Source organism: Ursus americanus, chromosome 11, assembly GCF_024610735.1.
Source record: "Ursus americanus isolate L20-20 chromosome 11, mUrsAme1.1.p, whole genome shotgun sequence".
In the NCBI taxonomy this organism is placed as follows: Eukaryota; Metazoa; Chordata; class Mammalia; order Carnivora; family Ursidae; genus Ursus; species Ursus americanus.
This window is the reverse complement of record NC_142137.1, coordinates 58140745-58164428: the sequence shown is the minus strand read 5'-3', so window position 1 is coordinate 58164428 and position 23684 is coordinate 58140745. Positions and strand designations below refer to the sequence as shown.

Genomic DNA, 23684 nt, shown 5'->3' with positions numbered 1-23684 from the left:
TTCCAACATATGCAATTTCCAGAAAATTAAGAGGTTACTTCATTTTTTTAAAAAATGGGAAACTACAGATACAGATGAAGGGAAATAGGAGGAGAGATCAAGGACAAAATGAATGGAAACTAACATAATAAATGAGAGATATACTTAAGTTATAGAGAAACATGATGAATTCAGGGTAAGAGAAAAAATGTGAAGAAAAGGGAGAGAAGATGACAGAGCTAGGCTTACGCCACAGGAACAGTATATACAAATCTAAAAAAAAATTCTTTAAAAGATGCAGTGTCTGATAAGAAACCATAACTGTAGTAAAGCTCGTGAGGCAGTTAATGGATTAACAGTAGGACAGTATTCTCATCTGTGAGAATTAAAAGAAAAGCATGAGCACTGTCTACTCTGATACATTTTTTTAAACTGTGATATCTAATTATTTGGCTCTGGCAAAAGGAGTACATATGACGCATTGTGCTATTCTTATCAATTAAGAGAGCATCTTTAAGAATAATTTTCTTGAAAGATAACAGGCTAGCTATTTACCTATCAAATTTTACACTCACCTACTCAAAATACGGGGGAAATTAAATAGATTCCCTGTTTACTTGTTTTGCAAACTGATCAGTTGTATATAAGTTGTATATAAATCTTAGTCCAGCTATTCCTACACTATACATAAACTGATTAACATTTTTTAGCAGATTTACACCAAAAATAATTTCTTTTCCCCTAGAAAATAAGATCTTAATATTATATTCAAAAGCAACCTTGCTAGTTTAATTACTATTCCTAAAACCTTAGAAAATGTCACTGAAATGATAAAAAAAAAATTTTACAATACAGACTTTGATTTTAAATTATAATGCTTGCAAATACATGGAAAGGAAATACTGAAAACACTCTAGTTTTATTATTCTCATGTTATCAAATAATAAAGTGAATGCTTAGAGTACTGGATGAATTATTTCTTATATATATGAATGATACATTAAATTGTACAGCTTTGGCCCCAGTATTTTAACTTATGAACATTTTAATATTATTTCCATTGTAGAAGAGAGACAGCAGTAATACTGTTTAATTGAGTAAGACAATATAGAATCATACATTTTTGTAAAATGGCTGATAAAATTATTATATATTGGATATTAAGTGATTTATAGCTTCTCTTCTCTAAAGATGTTAACAGGCATAAATTGAAAACACCGCCATTTCCACTAAAAATAAAACCCAAATGAAACTCTCTTAGATATTTTGAAAAAGTAAACAAATTATTCATTCTTCTAAGCATTGTTTTATCTGTGTGTGTGTGTGTATAAGAGAGATAAATAAGCAGTCTTAAAAACTAAAAGCACCTTTCTAAACATTGAAAAGACGACCTTAAAGGAATAAAATCCTTCAATGAATATCTATAGGGTGAAACATAATTTTTTAAAAGCTGTTACTGATTCCAATTTTGTGAGTTACAAACACATTATTTCAATAATTATAAAAGACTGACAGTCTTGAGATAAATGTACTCACAGTGCTAGCAATATACAAACTATTATTTTCTTGTATACCTATATTTCTATCTGTGGCTTCTCAGTCTACTAGGAAAAAACAACATGAAACCAGAATACAAAAGTCACTGATTGACTCTAGACATGACAAAGAATAACCACTGAAATAGTTTGATAAGTACTAAATTACGGTCTTAAAACATCAATAATGCTATATTTCACTTCTGCCAACACATTAGTTCCTACAGAAAGAGTACTAATATCTTAATACTATTCATAGCCTGAAAGGAATGAAACATCATTGAAGAAATATAATTTTATATAGATTAAAATATCCTATGCAGAAAATACCTGTAGAAAATTAGGAATACTACCTCAAGTACACTCAAAGTCTATAATTTAGACATAAAACCAGGTGAGTTTGTCAATTTGAAAAGTACTAACTACGGTTACACAAAGCAACAAAAGCTTAAGGGTAAAGATGAACTTCTGTTTCCATTACTCCCACCCATCTCAATCATCCCCAAGAAACCAAATGAACAATTAAAACTGCACCAAAAACTTTTATTATATTAGAAATTCTCAGAATTGATATCATAATGCTATTTATTTGCCCCAGTGTAATAAAAATGAATTTGACTGAAGTAATACACCATTGACAGAAAGTAAATATTGGGGGAAGAGGGGCTGGGGTGGTATTTTGTGAAGGTCTTAAAGTTTTAACCTTCACTAGTGAGAACTATAATAATTTCTTCAATGTCTAAAATTATGCACTTGGCAATCTGCATCAAGAATCAAATATAAAGCATTTTTATATGAAACAGGAGCGTAAAATAGCATGAACTCATGGAAATATAGCCAGAAATTTTTCACTCAGTTTAGCTTAGAACAAGTCAATTTAGAAGTTAGATCTTACATCTACAGCGCTATTATTTAAATGTAAGATTTAGTCATTATACTTGTTACTATTTATTAAGAATAAGTTTTATGACTTTGCATCTCTACTGCATATCTGTTCATTAGTCTGTAGCTTTCTTTTCAGGTTTTGGTATGAAGATAATGCAGCCCTCACAGGAAGAATTGGGAAGTATACCCTCTTCCCCCATTTTTGGAAGGAGTTTGGGTACAGTGAGTACGATTTGGTAAAATTTAGCAGTAAGCCCTCTGAACCTGGAGTCTTCTTCATGGGAAACATTTTCATTAAAAATTCAATTTCTTTAATAAATATAAAGCTACTCAGATAAATTATTTCTCCTAGAAGGGGATTTGGTACTTTCAAGGAATTTGGTATCTTTCAAGGCATTTGTCCACTTCGTTTAAATTGCTGAATTTACTGGTATGAAACTGCACATATTTCCTTACCAGTCTCTCTGCATTTCTGTAGAAATGAAGTAATATCTTCTTTTCCATGCCTGTTATGGTAATTTGTGTCTTTTCTTTTTTTTTTTTTTTTTTATCACTGTGGCTGTGTGTTTACCTATTTTACTGATCTCCACAAAATGAGGATTTTACCAATTTTCTCTATTGTCTTAATGTCATCTATTTCATTGATTTGTTGTTTCAATTCTATTGCTTACTCTGGATTTAATTTGTTCTTCTTGTTTCTCATGGGAGAAGCTGAGGCCATTGATTTGAGATTCTTTTGTTTTGTAATATAAACAATGCTTTACTGAATACTTTAGCATCATTTCATAGACTTCCGTATGTCCTATTTTCACTTTTTTCAGTTCAAAATACTTTCTCATTTTCTCTGTTTCTTCTTTGACCTATGGGTCATTTTAAAGTATATTGTTTCGCTTTCAAATATTTGTAGATTTTTCATACACCTTATTATTTTTTATTTAATTCTACTGTACTAAACGAACATGATTTTAATGATTTCAATTTTTCTAAAATTATAATGACTGATTTTATGGTACAAACTATGGTCTGTTTTGGTGAATATTCCACATGTCCTTAAAAAGAACGGTGTTCTGGTGTTGAGGAGAGTGCTTGGACATCTACTTTGTTGATATTAATACAGCTGTTTCAAGCACTCTTCTCATTTGGTGCTAACATTACTTTTCCATCTTTTTGCTAACACTTCTGGGTCTTTATATTTAAAGTGGGTATTTAACAGATAGCAAAGAGCTTGATCTTGCTTTGTCGTCTAATTTGACAATCTTTGCCATTTATTTGGGGTATTTAAATGACCGCATCTAATATGATTACTGACATAGCTGGGTCTAAATCTGTCGCCCTATTTTTTTTCTATCTCCCCCATCTGTTCTTTGTTCCCCTTTTCCTCTTATACCTCCTTTTGGATTGAATATTTTTAAAATTTCATTTTATATTCCTCTTTGGCGTAACTATCTGGGTTACTGTTGTTCCTCTCGTATTTCCTTTAGAATTTATAGCATATATCTTTATCTTATCATAGTCCACCTTCAAGTAATATGATAACACTTCAGGTACAGTATAATAACCTTACAAAAGATTCTGTCTCCTAACCTTTGTGCTACTGTTGTCTGTATTTTAATTCTACATGTCAGAAAGCCTACAATGCATTTTTATCATTTTTGATTTGCATAATTACCTCTTAAAGAGAATTAAAAAATTAAAAAGCTTTTTATATCTACCTACATATCTATCATTTCTGGTGTCCTTTATTCCTTTGAGTAAACCCATATTTCCATTTATATCACTTGCCTGATGTATGAAAAACTTTTTAACATGTCTTGCAGTGAAGGTCTGCAAGTGATGAATTCTTTGAGTTTTTAATACGTGTAAAACATTTTTCTTTTGTTTTGAAAACATATTTTTGCTGAATATAAAATGCTACATTGACAATTTCTTCTTTCAGTACTATAAAGGTGTTGTTCTACTTGCACTGGCTTGCACTGTTTGTAAGGAAACCATTGCTGTCATTTTTATCTTTGTGCCTCTGTATTTAATGTGTTCCCTTCCCACACCCTCTGGTTGCCTTTAAAACATTCTGTATCACTGGTTCTAGTTTTAAGCAACTGAAATATGTGCTTTTATATAGCTTTCCTTCATTTTCCTTCTGCTTTGAGTTCACAGAACTTCTGGGATATCTATATATCCTATTAGTTTATAGGGTTCATAGTTGTCATCAAATTTGGAAAAACTTGGGTCATTATTTCTTCAAATATACTTTCTGTCCATGTTCTTTCTTCTGGGGCTATCACACATACATTAGTCTGCCTGAAGTTGAAGCACAGTTCACTGATGTTCTGCTCCTTTTCTGCCCACCTTTCATATTGAGTAGTGTCACTGCTGTCTTCAAGTTCATTACCTTTTCTTCTGCAAAATCAAATCTTTTGGTAAACCAATAGAGAGTATTTTTTATCTCATTTTATTTTTTCATCTCTAAAAATTCCACTTAGGACAAGGAAGAATTGAAAAACCCTTTTAAACATGTTTATGCTTTCATTTACCTTCTGGAGCATATGGAACCTATTCAGTAACATTTGTTTTAATATCCTTGTCTACTAATTCTATCATCTGTCTCATTTCCGAGTCTGATTCTATTGACTGCATTTTCTCTTCATTTTGCATCATACTTTCTGGCTTCTTTTCTTATTTGGATGCTAACTTTTGTAAACTTTGTGGTGGGTTACTATTATATTCTTTGGAATACTTTTGAGCCTTTTGGAGTAGGTATATTATTTGAAAACAGTTTAGACTTCTCAAGGCTTGCTTTTAAGCTTTGTTATGCCAGCCAGATGCATCTTTAGTGTTAGTGCAGCTCCACTACTAAAGCAATACCTTTTGAGTACTTTTTCTGATGTCCGTGCATTATAAGGTTTCCCCGCTCTGTTGCAAATGTGAAGTACTCTTGGCCTTGTGTGCTATGACAATTGTTTTACCCTTTCCTTTCTAGTGGATCATTTCCAAGCCTCACACCCACACACTAATCAGTATTTACCTGAAGACTCAGGGTGGGGAGGTTCCCCGTAGACTTCTAACTCTTTCTCTCTCTCTAGGTAGTTCCCTACTCTTTGGTACCTTGCCTCAAAGGCTACAAATATTTTGGCTTCCCCAAATTCTCAATTCTGTATCCCCAACTCAAAGAGACTGTTCAGTTCCCGCCTAGGTTTCCCCTTTATGTACTGAGACCTGGAAAATCTCTAGACCATAAGCTAAGGCAACTAAATGGCTCACTTTCTTTGTTTCCTCTCTAAGGAATCTCTGTTCTTACTACCTGCTATCTAATTTCTAAAAACTGTTGTTTCATGTACTTTTCCAGTATATTCGTTTAAGGCAAGAGGGTAAACAGCTAAAGCCAAGATAATATTTAAATTTATAAGAAGCAAAACAAAAAAAAAGTGAATTTTTAAAATCTGCTCTGATTTTGGTATAGAAAATAGATTTACAGGTAAAAACTTCCAATGAAATTAGAAGACCCCTTTATTAAAAATATTCTTTTTTATACTTTTAAGATCTTGATTAGTGAACCACAGTGCTTAGTAACTAAAAACTTTAAAAATAAAAAGTACGAAAAATAATAAAAACAAAAAGTATGCAGCTATGAAAACAAAGGAAATTCTCTTTTAGCCATACTTACAAAGACCACATGCAAACATTTATAAAGTATTCCAAGTATTATTATAGTTACCCAATATAATCTGTTTTAAGTAACTGAAAACATCAGTAGGAACACATGACATATTTTAGCTTAAAAACAAGCAAAACCACTTATACATTTCCTAGCTCTATTCATTGATTTGGAAATCATGACCCCTACTAATAATCCCCAGATTACAGTTACCAGATACCATTTCACACTGAAAGAAGCCACATTTTATATGGAAAAAATCTTACTCTAAGTTTGAAACAAAAATATATGAGATTAATAGTTACACTTTTCTACAACAGATAGCAGGGAAGCTATCCAATACTATTACCACCAAAGAACTCAGGAACCAAAAGGAGGTTCGTAGACCAAAATAGGAGAATTTTAAAATCAATAAGGATAAAAACTTCAGTGTATTGAAGCACACCAAATATGTTTAAATCTTAAAGTACATAGTGAAACTAAAAGCAAGAACAAATTGGTCACCAGGGATTATTACAGAACCCCTTTAGAGTAAATACTGAAATAAAAGGAAAGAATCATTTATTCTCTCCTTTATTAACTATACTACTATTTAACCAAATAGTAGCTGAGAAGTTTCTCTTTACACTAAAGTGTCTGAGCTAATAAATAGAGAAGGAATTACAGAATTAGAACATCTTCATTTTGCAACCTCTATGCATTAATAAGTCCAGGCTTTGAACAGCACTGGCTGCTAACCTTACGGACACTAACCCTCCAACTGACAGAAGAGCATCAGCATCATTTAAGAAGCCTGGCTAAAAATGAAAAATGAACCTGAATTTGTTCAAGCCTCAGTAAACTATCCATTTTACAGGAAATCTAAGGGCAAAAAAAAAGAAAAAAGTTAAACACGGAGGGATGGAACCAGAAAAATCTAGTCTTTGACAAACTATCTTCGATGAATGCATGGCCAAAAAGAAGGAATGAAGTAAGAAAGGGAAGGCAAAGACTAAGAGGAAAGACCTACAGTTTGAAAGAAGTCGACTTAGAAGACATCAATCAATCACAGTCAATCTTTATTTGGATCTTAAAGCAAGCAAAACTATAATTGTCTACAGTACACTATCGTTTGTCTATAATACAAAAATAGGATTTACTTAGGACACATTTATTATTTGCTTGTAAATGACAGACTACCTCTAGAAGAATACATGAGAAACTGGTAACATTGGAACCAGAGGTAAGGGGATAAGATGGCCAAATAACAGTGATGGAAAAGAGATTTTTAAAAATCTTTTGAGCTGTGTGATCATATATATAATATATATATAAAAGGTGTTACTGCAATTACAAAGGTTGCCTCAACTCAAATCACCAGTTAAGATCTTAAAGTGCTCTGAATTAGAAAAATGACAAAAATAATATTTGATTAGCAAAAATAATATTACCTCATCATATGTGTATCTGTAGTCAGCTTTCTTTGATTTGAGGTCCCATAATACTACTGTTCCAGATTCAAAGCCAATCAAAAGCTGTAATAAAAAAAAATGTCACATGACCTAGGAATGATATTATGTGAACCACTTATTTGCTGACAATAAAGATAACTATTATAATTCATATGCTTCAAGCATAAAGTTACAATTAAACATATGCATTGCTAATCACAAGAATGACAAATGAGAATACTGCATTGCATATTTATATGTCTTTGATAATAAGGGACTTAACATATATAACTAATTATTGAGAAAGAAAATACGCACTGTATGGTGAATAACATAATATAATAAAAATATTATTATGAAAAAAAAGAAAGAAAATAGTGCCATTTTGAAGTCCTGAGTGTATATTTTCATTAATAAATTACTAATAAAAATTAACATTTGTATGTGCTTTAGAGTTTACAAACTTTCCTAATTCAAAACATTATCAGGCAATGTCATTTACTCATCTATCTACTGAAAAGTTCCAAGTTACATCCAGCCTAGATCCCTCTCATAAGATTCAGACTCATAATTCCAGAGATGACGGCTCCCTTTACCTACTCCACAAGAACCTCAAAGTAAATGTGTCCAAAAGTGAATTATTTTTTTCCCTACCCTCATTTTCTGGTGTTCCCTATTGCAGTGTCTCTCTCAGTATTTCTTATCTTAATGTTCATTAAGCCACTTAGACAAAAACCTTGGGAGCGTCATCCTTAATTCTAGTCTCTCCCTCCTCAGGTAAAATCATCAAGTAATTTTAAAAGTACATCCTATTAGCTCTCTACTTTCCCCTACCTCCAATACCTCTCTCCTAGTTCAAGACACAAAGTTCTCTTTTCTGGTCTTAGTCTCCCTGATTCCAGTCTTGCTCCTTTTTAAACCCACCCTCTACTGCCGCTAATGTTTAACAATTCTAAAATGCAAATCTGATCATGCAATGCATGCTTTAAAAAAATTTTAATGTCTTACTGTTAGTTTTAGGATAAAGTCCAAACTGAGTAATATGACCTACAAGATTTATCATTGTCTGACCTCTGCTGACCGCTACAGCTTTGTCCCTTGCCACATTCCTCTTATTCAATACACTCCAGCACATCTTTCAGTTCATGCTTTCTCTTATCTTTGCTGTCTTTCTTGGCCATATTTGAAGTCATCCTCTTTGCCTGACCAATCCTACTAATTTTTCAGATGTTGTTTTAGCTATCACTTCCTCTGGGAAGCCTTTCCTGACCCACCAAATGTATGTAAGTCAGTCCCATTTCTATGTGCTCCAACAGCACTCTGTACATATTCTAATCTAAAGGGTAAGTACACAATAATGGCCTTTTCCTTAGCTGAATTCTCTTACTGACTATAACACTGGTCTGCTTAGGCAAGGACTGGTTTTATATTGCTCACCCCTACCATAAGACAGACAGCCTAACTGATATGTTGTAGGGACTTAATACTGTTTTTGTGAATGAATAAATTCCAGATGGGAATGCATGTTCTTGCTTCACAAACGGTCCACTATCTAACCTCTGCTGCCAACAACCCTCCACCTTGACATTTTTCAAATCTCAATATTTCCTTTGCTTGAAACCTCCTTTCGTTTTATTCACTGGGTGATCACCTATTCATTTTTAAGTCTCAATTTAGTATTGCTCCCTTGGGTAAGCCAACCCCCAATTCTTCTAGTAGATGAAGACCCTCCTTCTCCTATGTTAGCATATCCATTTTCATCTTTATGCCTCTAATATCCTGCCTAGTGCACAGGAAACATTCAATAAAGATTTGTTTAATGAATACATAAATGAATAGTAGGTAGCTAATACTTCTTCATGTAATCTGGGGATATGAACAAACTTGGGGCAGACCCAGTAATTCTAATGAAATAGCAATTTACGGGATTTCAGATTACAGAGGCACTTGGAGGGGCAATCACTGAAGCTAATGAAACTTTCTCCACCTTTGTAGGAAGAACAGTTAATTTTGCTAATACAAACTGTTCTTACCTAGGCAATGGGAGATATATAATCCTTCTAGGAAAAGGTGGTATTTGTTTCCTTTACCTTTGCCTAGTCCTTCTAAATATCTTAGACATATGACATGTCATTCTTTGATGGGGAAGTAATAGGGAAACTTCAGGAGTAAGAGATGGAAAAGGATAAAATTTAAGAGTTGATGTACAGTGTAAGATTTGATCTAAGTCCTTTGACTTCAATGATGTATTCCTTTGATTTATAAAATGTCACAGAGGTAGAAAAAACATTTATGTTTATAGCGTAACAATTAAACCAATAAAGTATTCTATATAAAAAAAAGTTGTGTACAGTATAAACAGCACTGGGTTGCTCAGAACACAGGTCACTTAAGCTCTAGTCTTACATCTGTTACTTAGAAGCCGTGTAACATTAAGGAAATAATTTTACCCATCCAGATGTTAATATCATAAGAGGGTTATAGTAAGCTTTAACCCCTTTAGCCAGCTCTAACATCCTAAGAATGTTAGAAATTGATGCCAACAGGTTAGGCTTTAATCCACATAATCTCCTACATATTAAAAAATCAAAGAGCTAACTTAAAGATATGGTATTTAAACTTGGAAAAGTCTTTCAATGTTTATTCTTACTAGAATCTTTTATAACTCAGAGATGTTAATTTATATTGTTGACTATTATTTTTTCTTTCATAAAAAGCACTAGTGGGTACACTGAATATGAATATAACTCTCAACAACATCAATAACTCTGGGGATGAAATCAGAGCAATCAGAATTCAAAATCCCAGCTGCACCAATATCTACCCTTGTACCTCTGGAACACATAATCGCACCAAGTCTCTGCCTCATCATCTGTAAATTAGGGAAAATAACTAACTTAAAAACTGTTAAGATGATCGAATAAAATAGTGCATATAAAGTAGAAAGCACAGTGCCTAAAACAAAGTAGAATTCATTAAGTGGCAGTTATTACCGTTACCATCATAAGTAATTTTATACTAATATCTAACCCTCCCTAGCTAAGACCTTGGCTTCATGTCGTGACATCTACCGTAAGGTTAATACTGGAGGAACCTGCCCTGTCACCTTATACCTTTCTTTAGAGACACAATGTCACAAAGACCTTTGGTAGCAGTAGAGAGTCATTGTTATAAAGTGGATTTTTCTATTAGAAATCAAGGGTTAGACAATATAATCTATTCTAGTACCTTAGTATTTCAAAAGTGTTTGAGTGAGATTAACTCCAGAAACTAAGAAGAATAACATAATGTCAGGTTTTTAAAAAATGAGGATGATAATAAGCAGTTATATACAAGTTATTTATACAATAAAATGAGTCTATATTGAGGCGTTACTATTTATATGTTGGGTATTATGGGAAACATAAACCTTTGTAAATATTATCTCTATGCTCAAGGGGTCTTTCTCAAGTTTGGGGGAGGTGAGATATGCACATATTTCTAATACATGGCAATATGTGACAAATACTGTAAAACTTGTACAACTAAGGTGCTAATGAATTTAAAAGTGAAAGAAAGCATTTTTAGTCAGGATTATCAGCAAAGATATCACGAAAGATATACATTTAATCTGAGCCTCAAAATGTGGGTAGGTATTCAGCAGAGAGAGAATAGTGGGAAAACATTCCAAACAGAGGGACTCACATAAAGGAGGCATGGAGACATTAACGAGCAGCTCACATTTGGAAAATAACTATTTACTTCAGCATAGCATTCAGGTAAAGATGTTCTGAAAGACAATGAAACCTAGGGCTATGTTTTGAGGAAACTATTTTGTTAACTACTATAGAACCACTGAAAGCTTTTTAACAGGAGAGCAATAACATTAAAACAGCACTCTAGGAAGAATGATGTGGAAATGGCTCATGAATGGGTTGGAACGCCTTGAACTTTAGCAGTCATAATGAGACTGAATAGAAAAGAGACACTGCAAAGAAAAGACTGAAATGACTTAGAGACTGAATCCAGGTAGAAGGGAGGGAAGTTTTCAATTCTCTTGCCATGCCTCCCACCCAAGTCTTGGCTTCTAAACAAGTACCTTGAAGCAAAGAAAATAAAGTGGAGGTACAGGTTACTATAACTTGCTTCGTGTGAAGTTTCTCTCAAAACATACATCTGTATGATTATAAGCTAACTCCAAACAGTATAACTATCCTTTTATTTTCCTAGTGGCAAATAAGAGAATAGTGTTAACTCAACATACAGGCTAGACCATTCCCACCAAATGAGGGAAGAAAAAATCTTCACAAACACTAGAAATTTCATTTCACCGACTTCTGATAGTGATAAACATCCTGGTGTTTATGTAGGCTAATATAAAATTATGTAAGTAGAAAAATATCATTAAATAGAACTACTTAAGAGACTAAATTAGTTAAGAGATTCATGGAAAAGGAAATTTTATTATTTTTAAATGTATTAAATCTAAACAACTAGATGCTGACTATGAAACTGGTTTGAATATAAAAAATGACGTTCTATTTTAAAAAACTCTAATTATTAATCTAACTATCTATGAAGAAAAACTTAAGGGAAATGAGATACAACCAACTCTAACATAAGGCATTATGTGATAAATGCTACAAAAATTGTATAACTAAAGTGTTAAAAATAATTCAAAATCAAAAGAAACCAGTTTTTGCCAGGAATACCAGAAAATCTTAACAGGCCAAAAATAATAAATTTTACTTGTACTTATGAAATTTTACTTGACTTAGGATTTTTTGTTCTTTAAAATTGTAAATGATTCTAATTCTTTCACCTGTTCTTCATAACATATAAATAAACCAGTAAGCATCTTTGATGTACCAACCTTTGTTAGAAATCTCAATTTTGCAAGGTAAACGTATATGGTGCTGGAAGAGTTTGCATATTTTTAAAAATTACCAAAATCCATGCATTTAATAAATATGTATTTTTAGAAAAAAATTCTACCTTTCCTTCATCCATTGGGTTATCACTTATATGGACAACTGGTCCTGGGTGAGATTTAGATGACCTAAAATAGAATATAGTAAGATTTTTTTTCTCAATTAAAAATGTCAATACAACTATATATTCATCACAATGAGAACAATGAATGGAAAATAAAGATATATTTATAAAGGAGGAAAATAATTCAGTAAGTGATCAATTAGAGATGTATAGTTCTTAATATGGATCAAGTAGGACTCAGAAGAAAAATATGGGTGGGGGTAGATGGGTTAAATAGGTGATCAGGATTAAGGAGTGCATTTGTGATGAGCACTGGGCATTGTATGGAAGTGCTGAACACCTGAAACTAATATTACAATGTACGTTAAATAACTGGAATTTAAATAAAAGCTAAAAAAAAAAAAATACGAATTGGAAAAAAATAGTGACGTTGGTAAAAGTCAGCAAAATCTTTAAGTATACTTTCTATATAAGGAAAGAATCTTCAATTTAGTATTTTAGCACAAAAAAAAACCCACATTCTCATGGTATAATTCTCAGAATTAATATTTTTAAATAAAGATTCATCTAAAATATTGCTATCTTATTTTACTCAACTCTAACCTCCAACTGGGGCATCTCATCCAGTTTCATAGTTCACACGAAAAATAGGAAAAACTCCATGTTTTTTAAAAAGTCAAAAAAGTAATGCCACTGTACTTGCACAGAGGAAAAATAAGTCATACAGCCAAGAATGGAGCTGAAATTATGCCCATACAGTAGGAATGAGCACCTCCCTCTTCATAAATTCTGAGGGCTGAGACACCAGTCCACTTATGAGAGACCTCTGTGAAACCATACAGACATGTGCACTAGGCCTACCCACTAAATGTTGTGATCAACTCACGGAACAGAGAGCAAAAACCCACACCTTGTACCAAGGGACTGAGATATGATAACATCCCTGCCACAGGAAGGAAACCCAGGCTTAATACATTACCACAGGTGCACCAAGACATTACTTAAGAGAGATGTGACAAATTTAGCTTTAATGTCAAATTCTGTGGAATGAAACAATACAGAACTATTTGTTAAAAAAAAAAAAAACACTGAAAATGAACCTTGTCAATATCCTTAAATTTTGATTTTTATGTCTAAAATAAGAAAAATCTTGAGATAAGATACAAAGATAAGATTCTAACACAGAGTGCAAAGTTAGTGCTAAGGAACCTTAGGGCCTTACCGTTCAACCCTGTTCTTGTTTTTGTTAAATGAAAACAATCATTATATCAAAATTAAGGAAAATTAACTGTCAAATACTCTGTTACATTGCAAACATTTACATTATATTTGTTGATTAAAACATATCAAGCAGTGGTTTAGATCAATGTTTTCTAAACATTGATGGCAACCCATCAATGAATGAGCAGCATTCAAAAGAAAAATAACCAGAAGATAAAAATACAGGGGGAAAAAAAAAACCTGGAGCGTTTTTCACCTAAGAATTGTTTCATTAAACTTGTGCTACAGTTTGTACATACATACACATGTCATATATGCATACGTTCATCTATCTATCCATCCATCCATCCATCCATCCATCTATCTATCTATAAAGACTTTAAACTTAACTATCTGTCTATAAAGCCTTTAAACTTACAAACTGCTAATAGGATAATATTTAGAAGAGGTTAATAAACTGTGTTTAACAACAACAATGTTTGACATATTTAATTCCACATGAATTTACTGATTATTATATAAAGGTATCATATATGGTACTGATACTTTCAGATATGGAATATGTGCTCCAACTCACAGTTCAATGGCTTTATTCCACATAATGACGTAGCCTGAGAGTGTGAAGGACTCCACATTGACAATATGTATGTTACCTCGCTCAGTGCCCACATAGAGCCACTTACTCTGGAAAGGCAGATGGCAAAATGTAACCCTGCAAGAGAAATATATCCAGAAAGGTAATTAGAAAAATGTCTGTAAATTTTATTAATTGTATTTGAGGGTTAATCATGACACATAATTTAGGAAAGGCAAAAATGACATACAACCAGATTTACCTACTCATTGTGATTAATATTTAATATGCAAATTCAACTTACATGTCAAACATAAGCCCTTACAGTAAATAGCATGGCTTGACAGAAAGAAGATGAGCTTTAAAGTTAGAGTTTCATAAGATGACACTGATTTACAAGGAAGGGTAATTATATTTTTAAATAATAAAGTGTTCACAATTCAAAAAAAAAATAAAAATAAAAATAAAGTTAGAGTTTCAAATCTGTGCTACTTTAGGCACATCACAAATTTTTTTTTTCATTTTTCTAGTTTAAATTCAATTAGCCAATATACAGTACATCATTAGTTTCAGATGTAGTGCTCAATGATTCATCAGTTACGTATAACACCCAGTGCTCATCACAACACGAGGCACATCACAAATTTAACCACTAAGCCACAAACTTAGGTCTAATACCCACATGACCCCAAGGTACTATTATGTTTCTTAGGAATTATTAAATACACTAATCCATCTCATCAACTGCACTTACTATACCTTCCAGGCAAAATGCTCCTCCAGCTCATATTTTTCTTTTATTCAAGATTCAGTTCAAATATCACCTTTATTCAAATTGATATCCCAATACTTTGTATCTCTACTAGGCTAGACTTTTAAGACAGGTATGGTCTACCTTCCTCACTAACTTATAAGCCTCAGGGAGGGCAGAGATCCTCCATATTGAGGCTTAGACAACTAACTATCTCTTCCTATGTCATGATGATATGATAGGCCTTCATTAACAAATAATTTACATGCATGTATTAAACTTTATTATCATTCCAACAATTTCAAACACTTTCTATTATTAGCTCGTTTGACTTCATGATCAAGAATGGACATTATCTTGTCCTTTTTGTAGCAATTATTTTTAGTAAAAAAAATAAGTATGTTATGAAATCATATAATGGTCTTTTTTTTCAGACTACCTATTGTGTCTCTCAAAATATACTACTTAAAATTTCCATAGAACAGCACTTCGAATAATACACAATGATAATCAGTGCTAGACTGTCAATATGGACACTAGGTTTTAGGCAAGATATAGCACACACAATATTGTTATTCCCATTACCATAATTTCATTATAGAAAATTTTCAAGATGAAAATACTTATCAAATAAATATACATGCAACTCATGGTCTACATCCTCAACGGAATATTCATTTGGATAATTACTTAAGATTCATCATCTGTATTTTTTGTTGAGGGTTTTATATAATAATAGGTCATCTTTCTAAGGGAAATTTAAAGCACAGAAATGTCTACTGCATCAAAAAAAAAAAAAAACACTTTATAGTACCTTATTACATCACATGGCAATGTCCTCAGTACCTTTCTGAAAATCCTAGGGCCATACAGGTTTCAGAATTCTGAATTTTCCAAATTTTAAAAAAGTACATAATGCAAATTTTGTATATCACCTAAAATGGGAGTAGTATCTCATAAACACATTAAATATTTTAAGGTATAATTCTGGCAGGGTTTTTTTTTTCTAATTGAGATATAATTTTCATATAATATTAGTTTCAAATGTACACCATAATGATTCAATATATGTGTATACATAGTGCAATATGATCACCACAATAAGCCCAGTGGAAACATCCATCACCACACATGTAGTTAGAAATATTTTTTTATTGTGAACTTTTAAGATCTCCTACTCTTCTAGCAACTTTCAAATATACAATACAGTATTATTTATTTACTATAGTCACTGGCAGACCCATTCCATTCTTAGGTATCTACCCAAGAAAAAGAAAAACATAGGTCTATACAAGACTTATACACAGATGTTCAACAGCTGCTTTGTAATAGCCAAAAACTGGAAACAATCCAAATGTCCACATGACCGTCAACAGGTAAATGGATGAACAAATTGTTATATACCTATAACAAAATACTATTTAGTAGTAAAAAGGAATAAACTACTAATACATAAGACAACATTGATGAATCTCAAAATCCTTAACATGAGGGAAAGAAGTCAGACAAAAAGACACACTGTATGATTCCATTCATATACAATTTATATGTAATAGGAAATGCAAACGAATCTATTGTAACAGAAAGCAGATCAATGGTTACCTGGAGATTGTGAAGACGGAGGCTAGAAATAGAGGAGGGGAGGGATGACCACAAGGAAACATTTTGGGGTGATTTGTATGTTTGTAACCTTTATTATGATGACAGTTTCATGGGTGTATATATGTGTCCAAATTTATCAAATTGACACTTTTAAGTATGTGCAGCTTATTGTATGCTAGTTATACACTAAATAAAGCTGTTTTAAAATTTTGTGTTTTTAGAGATTTATGGATTTAGCAATTATGAAAACAGACTGTGATTCTGATAATACATAGGCATAAACTCTGGAATTAGACTGCCTGTATTTAATTCTAGCTCTGCCGCTCATTAGCATGAGAACTTAGGTAAACCACTCAATCTCTCAAAGCCTCAGTTCCTAAGCAATAAAGGACATCCACCTGACACTGTTCCCCTGAGTATCAAATAAGACAAAGCATGGTAGATACTTAAAATGGGGCCTGAAACAGGTAAGTGTTCAATAAATGTTAGCTAATTATTAAGTGACAGTCTACCAACTAGAAGTTCTAGGCAAATTTTAACAATCTGAAGTACATAAAAGTAGCAACAACAAGCCAGGTATAAAATGAACAATGCAATAAACATAAGGCAACCATTTCATTCAAAATGTGTTGTAAACTAAAACATGAATAGAGCAAAACATCTTGAAAATTCAAAAATAATTTCAACATGAATAAGCCAAAATAATGAGATGAACAAAAAAAAAAAAATTCCAAAATATCCAACCTCCAGATCTGTTCCACTACTTTGCAATTCTCCTTTATTCTTCACTCTACAAAGCAGTAGTTACTGATTACAGAATTATTTACATAATATGCTTCAAAAACGTAAACTTATCTCCTCAACGGCAGAGATTTTAGATCTATTCATAAAATAGTTTCTATTCCCAGTGCAACAGCATACTGCAACTGTTTCTCAAATATTTAAAGAAACAAAGTAAGAATAAATTCTTCAATGTTCAGCAAAAAATCTGGAACTTTTTTCTAGATTCACTTTTTCAATATTAGTTACCATCATAAGTTTTTTCTCAATTGTAAAACCAACTTACATTGCTGAAAAATTTTAAGCACCTTTGTTTTTCGGAAGTGAAAACAAACCACCATTTAACATTTTAAGAAGGAACTTAATTAAAATGTTCATTTAATTGTCTATCGCCAAGACTTTAATATGGTCCCTAGAATGAGTCTTATGTAGAAATAACAGGACTGTATTTATACAATGCACCACATTTAAAAATTACTCTGCTCCATAACTACCCTCATTATTTGACTCAGTTGAGGAGGGGGAAGTCAAATGGCTTTTATTACAATTGAGAATTTCTTAATTAGCAAATTTTAATGGCTCTGAGCAAATGGGAATAGGAATAGTGAGAAAACTGAAATTCCATATTCCAACCAAATAAAATACCATGCCAGTGATTTAGGGAAAGGCCAATAAGAAAATGTGGTCCCCCAAAACATACTACTAGAAAAGCAACTCAATCAACATGACCTACTAAGAACTGCAAGATCATAAGTTTATGGGCAATTTAATCAGTCACCAAAATATAAAACTGGTTGTTGAGACAAACTGGACTTATTATATTTAATGGGTTCTTTCAATATTTGTTATACAAAATGACTATATTTCCTTGTTTAATAAAATAAAAATCTGGGGCGCCTGGGTAGCTCAGTCAGTTAAGCATCTGCTTTTAGCTCAGGTCATGATCCCAGGGTCCTGGAATCAAGCCCTGCATTGGGCTCCTTGCTCAGCTGGGAGTCTGCTTGTCCCTCTGCACCCCCTTACTTATACTGAGCACTCTCTCAAATAAAATCTTTTAAAAAAATAAAACAAAAATCTTAGCTTTCTTTGCTGAAACTTTAAAGAATAGTTCAAGCATAACTTATGCAGGCTTTGAAGTAATAAACTGATGAAAAAATTACATTATTTAAAAGGAGTCACCCTAATTGGAGCACTTAAAACTATACATATATACACATATAACATGTATATATATATACATACGTAGACATATGTATATATGTATATGTGTGCATGTGTGCATAGAGAAAGACAGACTTGTTGTTAATGATTCTAAGTGATCCATAATAGAAAGCTAGTATTTTTCAGTAAAAGCAGTTATGAAACAAATAGCACTGAATAGCCACGGGGCAAAGAGATTTCAAATTTGTTTAGATCAACAGATGCAAAGAAACATTGAAAATAGAAAGTTTCAACAACGAACTAAATATCACTATACTACTATAGTAACGTCCCCCAAGAGATCTCTTCTCCCTCCCTGTGTTTTCCCCCTTTGTATAGTCTCTCCCAACACTAATTCTAGGATCTTGTGACTTGCATTGGCCACTGAGACATTAGCAGCTCTGCCACAAACAAAGATTTGAAAAGCACTTGCACATTGGGGCTTGCCCTCTTTCTTATGCTTTTAGAACCCAAGTGCCATTGTGATGAAGACCAGGCTAACCTGTTGGGAGACTCTGGCCCAGCCCAGAGCCAGCACCAACCAACAGACATGTAAGGCAAGCTAAATCATCCAATCCAGTTGGGCAGCCAGATAACTACAGTTGCATAACTGACTACAGGGAAAGACCACTTCTGCTGAGGTCAACCCAAGTGCTGACTCACAGAACTGTGAGCAAACAAAATGGCTGTTATTTTAGCCTTTCAAGTTTTGGGATGTTTTGATATGCAGCAATAGACAATGTTATTTAATATAATCCATTCAACCAAAATCTTTTTATTTGAAAAGTTATGAAAACATATAGGAAAAATAAATTCTTCTATTTCTTAGAATTAAATTAAAAAGACCCCAGGAAAATTTTTTAAATGCCACCAGTGCATTTACTATGAAGCTCAAACATTTTTGGTTGAAACTCATGACTATTGTTCTTCATACACTTTTATTATAAAAATTTTTATTTTAAGGTGATATAGATCACAGTAAATGATAGTAACTTCGGTTTTTACTGAGACCAGGAGACCAAGTTAATTTAAGTTTATGTGCTGACATATTAAAGCATAAATGTTATACTAAAAATAATTAAAATAACATAGTTGAGACTCACTAGTAAGATCATATATTATAAGAACAGTAAATTAAATTGAGCCTGAAAAGGTACCTTAAAATGAATAAGGAGCCAAAAAAAAAAAAAAAGTGTCTGACTGAATCAAATGTATTAGAAATACAAAGATAATCAAGTTGAATTCCGTCAGAATGTCACTAAATGGAGTTGTATTCTAGTTCCCTCTACAGGACTTAAAAAATCGATATCCTTATTCTACACAAAGTTGTTACTAGGGACACAATAATTTCTGTATTTGCTTAAGGGAATTAAAAAATGTAACAGATTATGTGTTAGGAAGTGATATATATCTCCTATTCACTATTCAGCTTTAGCAGCAGTCTATCAAGTACTACTATAGTCAACAAGCATCAAATTTGGAATATTTAATTATTACCAATTTTAACAGAAGAATACATACAGTCTAAGTAATGTTGAAATTAATCATCCATAAACAAGGGCATAAATACATATGTGGGGCACTTGGGTGGCTCAGTTGGTTAAGCAACTGCCTTCAGTTCAGGCTGTGGTCCCAGGGCCCTGGGATCGAGCCCCGCATTGGGCTTCTCCACAGGGAGCCTGCTTCTCCCTCTCCCTCTGCCTGCAGCTTCCCCTGCTTGTGCTCTCTATCTCTCTGTCAAATATAGAAATAAAATCTTAAAAAAAAAATACACATGTATATTTAATCCGTAAGGACATATGAACCAATAGGCTCATCTATATGGCTATATCACCATTAAATCAGCCCAACATGACAGGAAATACACCATCACTTTTATATTCTCAGCCAGTATCACACTTTTACCTAATAAGTACTTAACTCATTAAATGAATAAACTACATGAAATGTGAGAATTTATTATGTTACTTAACAAAACAATCAGATATCCCTGACTTACTCCCTCTCTATCCCCATGGCTTGGGCCTAATTTAAGTCAAATCAATTCTTAGCTGCACCCAGAGTTATCTTTTCAAAGCCAAGAGAAATCATATCATAGTCTTACTTGGAAGAACCTAATGGCTTCCTATCTTCTACCATAATGCTTCCTAAATTTTTAGAGACACCTTGTGGTACGTCTATCTGGGAAAAGGGTGTAGAGTTATAGTGTGCTGGATTTGGTCAACTAGTACTCAGTATCCTCTTCCACATTCTCCTCTATGCCTTCTTGTTCTGCAGATACTAGAAAGCTAAAACTTCTATTTCCCAGATTCTTCCATAGCTAAAGTTCCAGATGAGATTAAGTTTCTACCAATTTGATGTGCTTGACATTTGCAGGCAAAAGGGAGGCACAGACCATGTTTCTGTTGCTGTTTCTGCTGACAGGGGCATTCAAGGAAACCTAAGTGGCAAGAGATACTTATGACAGCAGTGGGGACCAGACACAGCATTTCAAGTTGTTTTCTTTTTAATGTAATTACTTAAATTTATTTAATCAATTCCATTTACAATAGCACCAAAAACCATAAGATACCTAGGAATAAACCTAACCAAAGAGGTAAAGGATCTATACTCTAGAAAGTACGTAACACTTACAAATGAAATGGAGGAAGACACAAAGAGATGGAAAAACATTCCATGCTCATGGATTGGAAGAATAAACACTGTTAAAATATCTAAGCTGTCCAGAGCAATCTACACTTTCAATGCCATCCCTATCAAAATACTATTGGCATTTTTCACAGAGCTGGAACAAACAATTCTAAAATTTGTGTGGAACCAGAAAAGACCCCAAATTGCCAGGGGAATGTTGAAAAATAAAACCAAAGCTGGGGGCATCACGATGCCTGACTTCAAGCTATATTACAGAGCTGTGATCATCAAGACAGCATGGTACTGGCACAAAAACAGACACATAGATCAATGGAACAGAATAGAGATCCCAGAAATGGACCCTCAACTCTATAGTCAACTAATCTTCAACAAATCAGGAAAAAATATCCAATGGAAAAAAGACAAGTATCTTCAGTAAATGGTGCTAGAAAAATTGGATAGCCACATGCAAAGGAATGAACTGGACCATTCTCTTACACCATATACAAAGATAACTTCAAAATGGATGAAAAACCTCAATGTGAGACAGAAATCCACCAAAATCCTAGAGAAGAACATAGGAAGTAACTTCTTCAACATCAACCATAGCAACGTCTTTCAAGACACGTCTCCAAAGACAAGTGAAGCAAAAGCAAAAATTAATTTTTGGGACTTCATCAAGATAAAAACTTCTGCACAGCAAAGAAAACGGTCAACAAAACTAAGAGGCAACCCACAGAATGGGAGAAGATATTTGCAAATGACATTACAGATAAAGGGCTTATATTCAAGATCTATAAAGAATTTCTCAAACTCAAACCCAAAAAACAAACAATCCGGTCAAGAAATGGGCAGAAGACATGAAGAGACACTTCTCCAAAGAAGACATCCAAATGGCTAACAGACACATGAAAAAATGTTCGACTTCATTAGCCATCAGGGAAATGCAAATCAAAACCACAATGAGATACCACCTTATACCAGTTAGAATGGCAAAAATTAACAAGGCAGGAAACAACAAATGTTGGCGAAGATGTGGAGAAAGGGGAACCCTCTTACACTGTTGGTGGGAATGCAAGCTGGTACAGCCACTCTAGAAAACGGTATGGAGGTTCCTCAATATGTTAAAAATAGAGCTACCCTATGAACCAGCAATTGCATTACTAGGTATTTACCCTAAAGATACAGATGTAGTGAAAAGAAGGTGCACATGTACCCCAATCTTCATAGCAGCAATGTCCACAATAGCCAAACTGTGGAAGGAGCAGAGATGATGGATAAAGAAGATGTGGTTCATATATACAATGGAATATTGCTCAGCCATCAGAAGAGGAATACCTACCATTTGCATAGACATGTATGGAACTGGAGGGGATTATGCTAAGTGAAATATGAAATAACTCAAGCAGAGAAAGACAATTATCATATGGTTTTATTCATATGTGGAACATAAGAAATAGCACGGAGGACCATAGGGGTAGGGAGGGAAAACTGAAGGGGAAGAAATCAGAGAGGGAGACAAACCATGAGAGACTGGACTCTGGGAAACAAACTGAGGGTAACAGAAGGGAGGGCTGAGGGGGGATGGGGTAACCAGATGATGGGCATTAAGGAGGGCACGTGTGGTAATTAGCACTGGGTGTTACACGCAACTATGATATATATATATATAGCAAGATATATATACACAAATATGACATTATTTGTACATTATACAAACTTACTATCTAAAATGATTTTTTTAAGACTTTAAGTAATCTCTACAACCAACATGGGGCTCAAACCCACAACATGCTCCACCAACTGAGCCAGCCAGGAACCTCTCCAAAGATTTTTTTATTAATTTTTTTTATCATGTGTGCCTCTCCTCTAAAATGTATTCTATGTCATATTAATAACATATCCTTTCATATTTTTTCTTAATGTTCATAAAATACACATGTAAGACAAGAAGAATTGGGGATGGGGAGGGAGTCACTGTTTTTAAAAAGTACTATGCAAATTATTCTGAATTTTGTGTTCTTATCCAGCAGTACCTGGCAGATGGGCTTTGAGTTTTAACTTTATGGTAAGTGTATTATACAGAACTTTTAATCTTTCCAATAGAGTCGGTGCTTTTCTGTGTATGTTGTTTAAGCACACCCTGCCCAGATCTTACAGATACTTCCTGTATAACATTCTCCCAAAGTTGTAATTTTTCTGTGGTCATTTCACATTAAAATCTTTAACTGGTTTGCAATTTATTTTAGCTACGAGGTAAGAATCACTTTTCCCATTTAGCTAACAGTCATCACAGCATTTTTTATTTACTGTATCCTTTTTTGTTTGCAATGCCACCTTTGTCATATATCAAAAGTGTGTGTGTTTCTTTTCATATATATGTTTGAGGAGTTTGCTCACTGTGTTTTGATCCATTTGTCTTCCCTCTGTAACTACCATATCATTTTAATTTCTAAAGGCTTTAAATCAT

The 23684-nt window shown here is 33.2% G+C and overlaps 1 protein-coding gene across 5 annotated transcripts in view; it reads right to left on the bottom strand.

The window, feature by feature from the left end:
* The window catches only part of STXBP5 (syntaxin binding protein 5), a 164277-nt gene that overhangs the window by 98115 nt on the left and 42478 nt on the right, over positions 1-23684 (bottom strand). For all 5 annotated transcript variants that reach the window (XM_045805295.2, XM_045805297.2, XM_045805298.2 and 2 more), the window contains exons 5-7: positions 14254-14388; positions 12456-12519; positions 7482-7565 (exon numbers count right to left, since the gene is read on the bottom strand). In XM_045805295.2, the coding sequence (XP_045661251.1) occupies positions 7482-7565; positions 12456-12519; positions 14254-14388 (283 nt within the window). The remainder of the gene's footprint in view (positions 1-7481; positions 7566-12455; positions 12520-14253; positions 14389-23684) is intronic.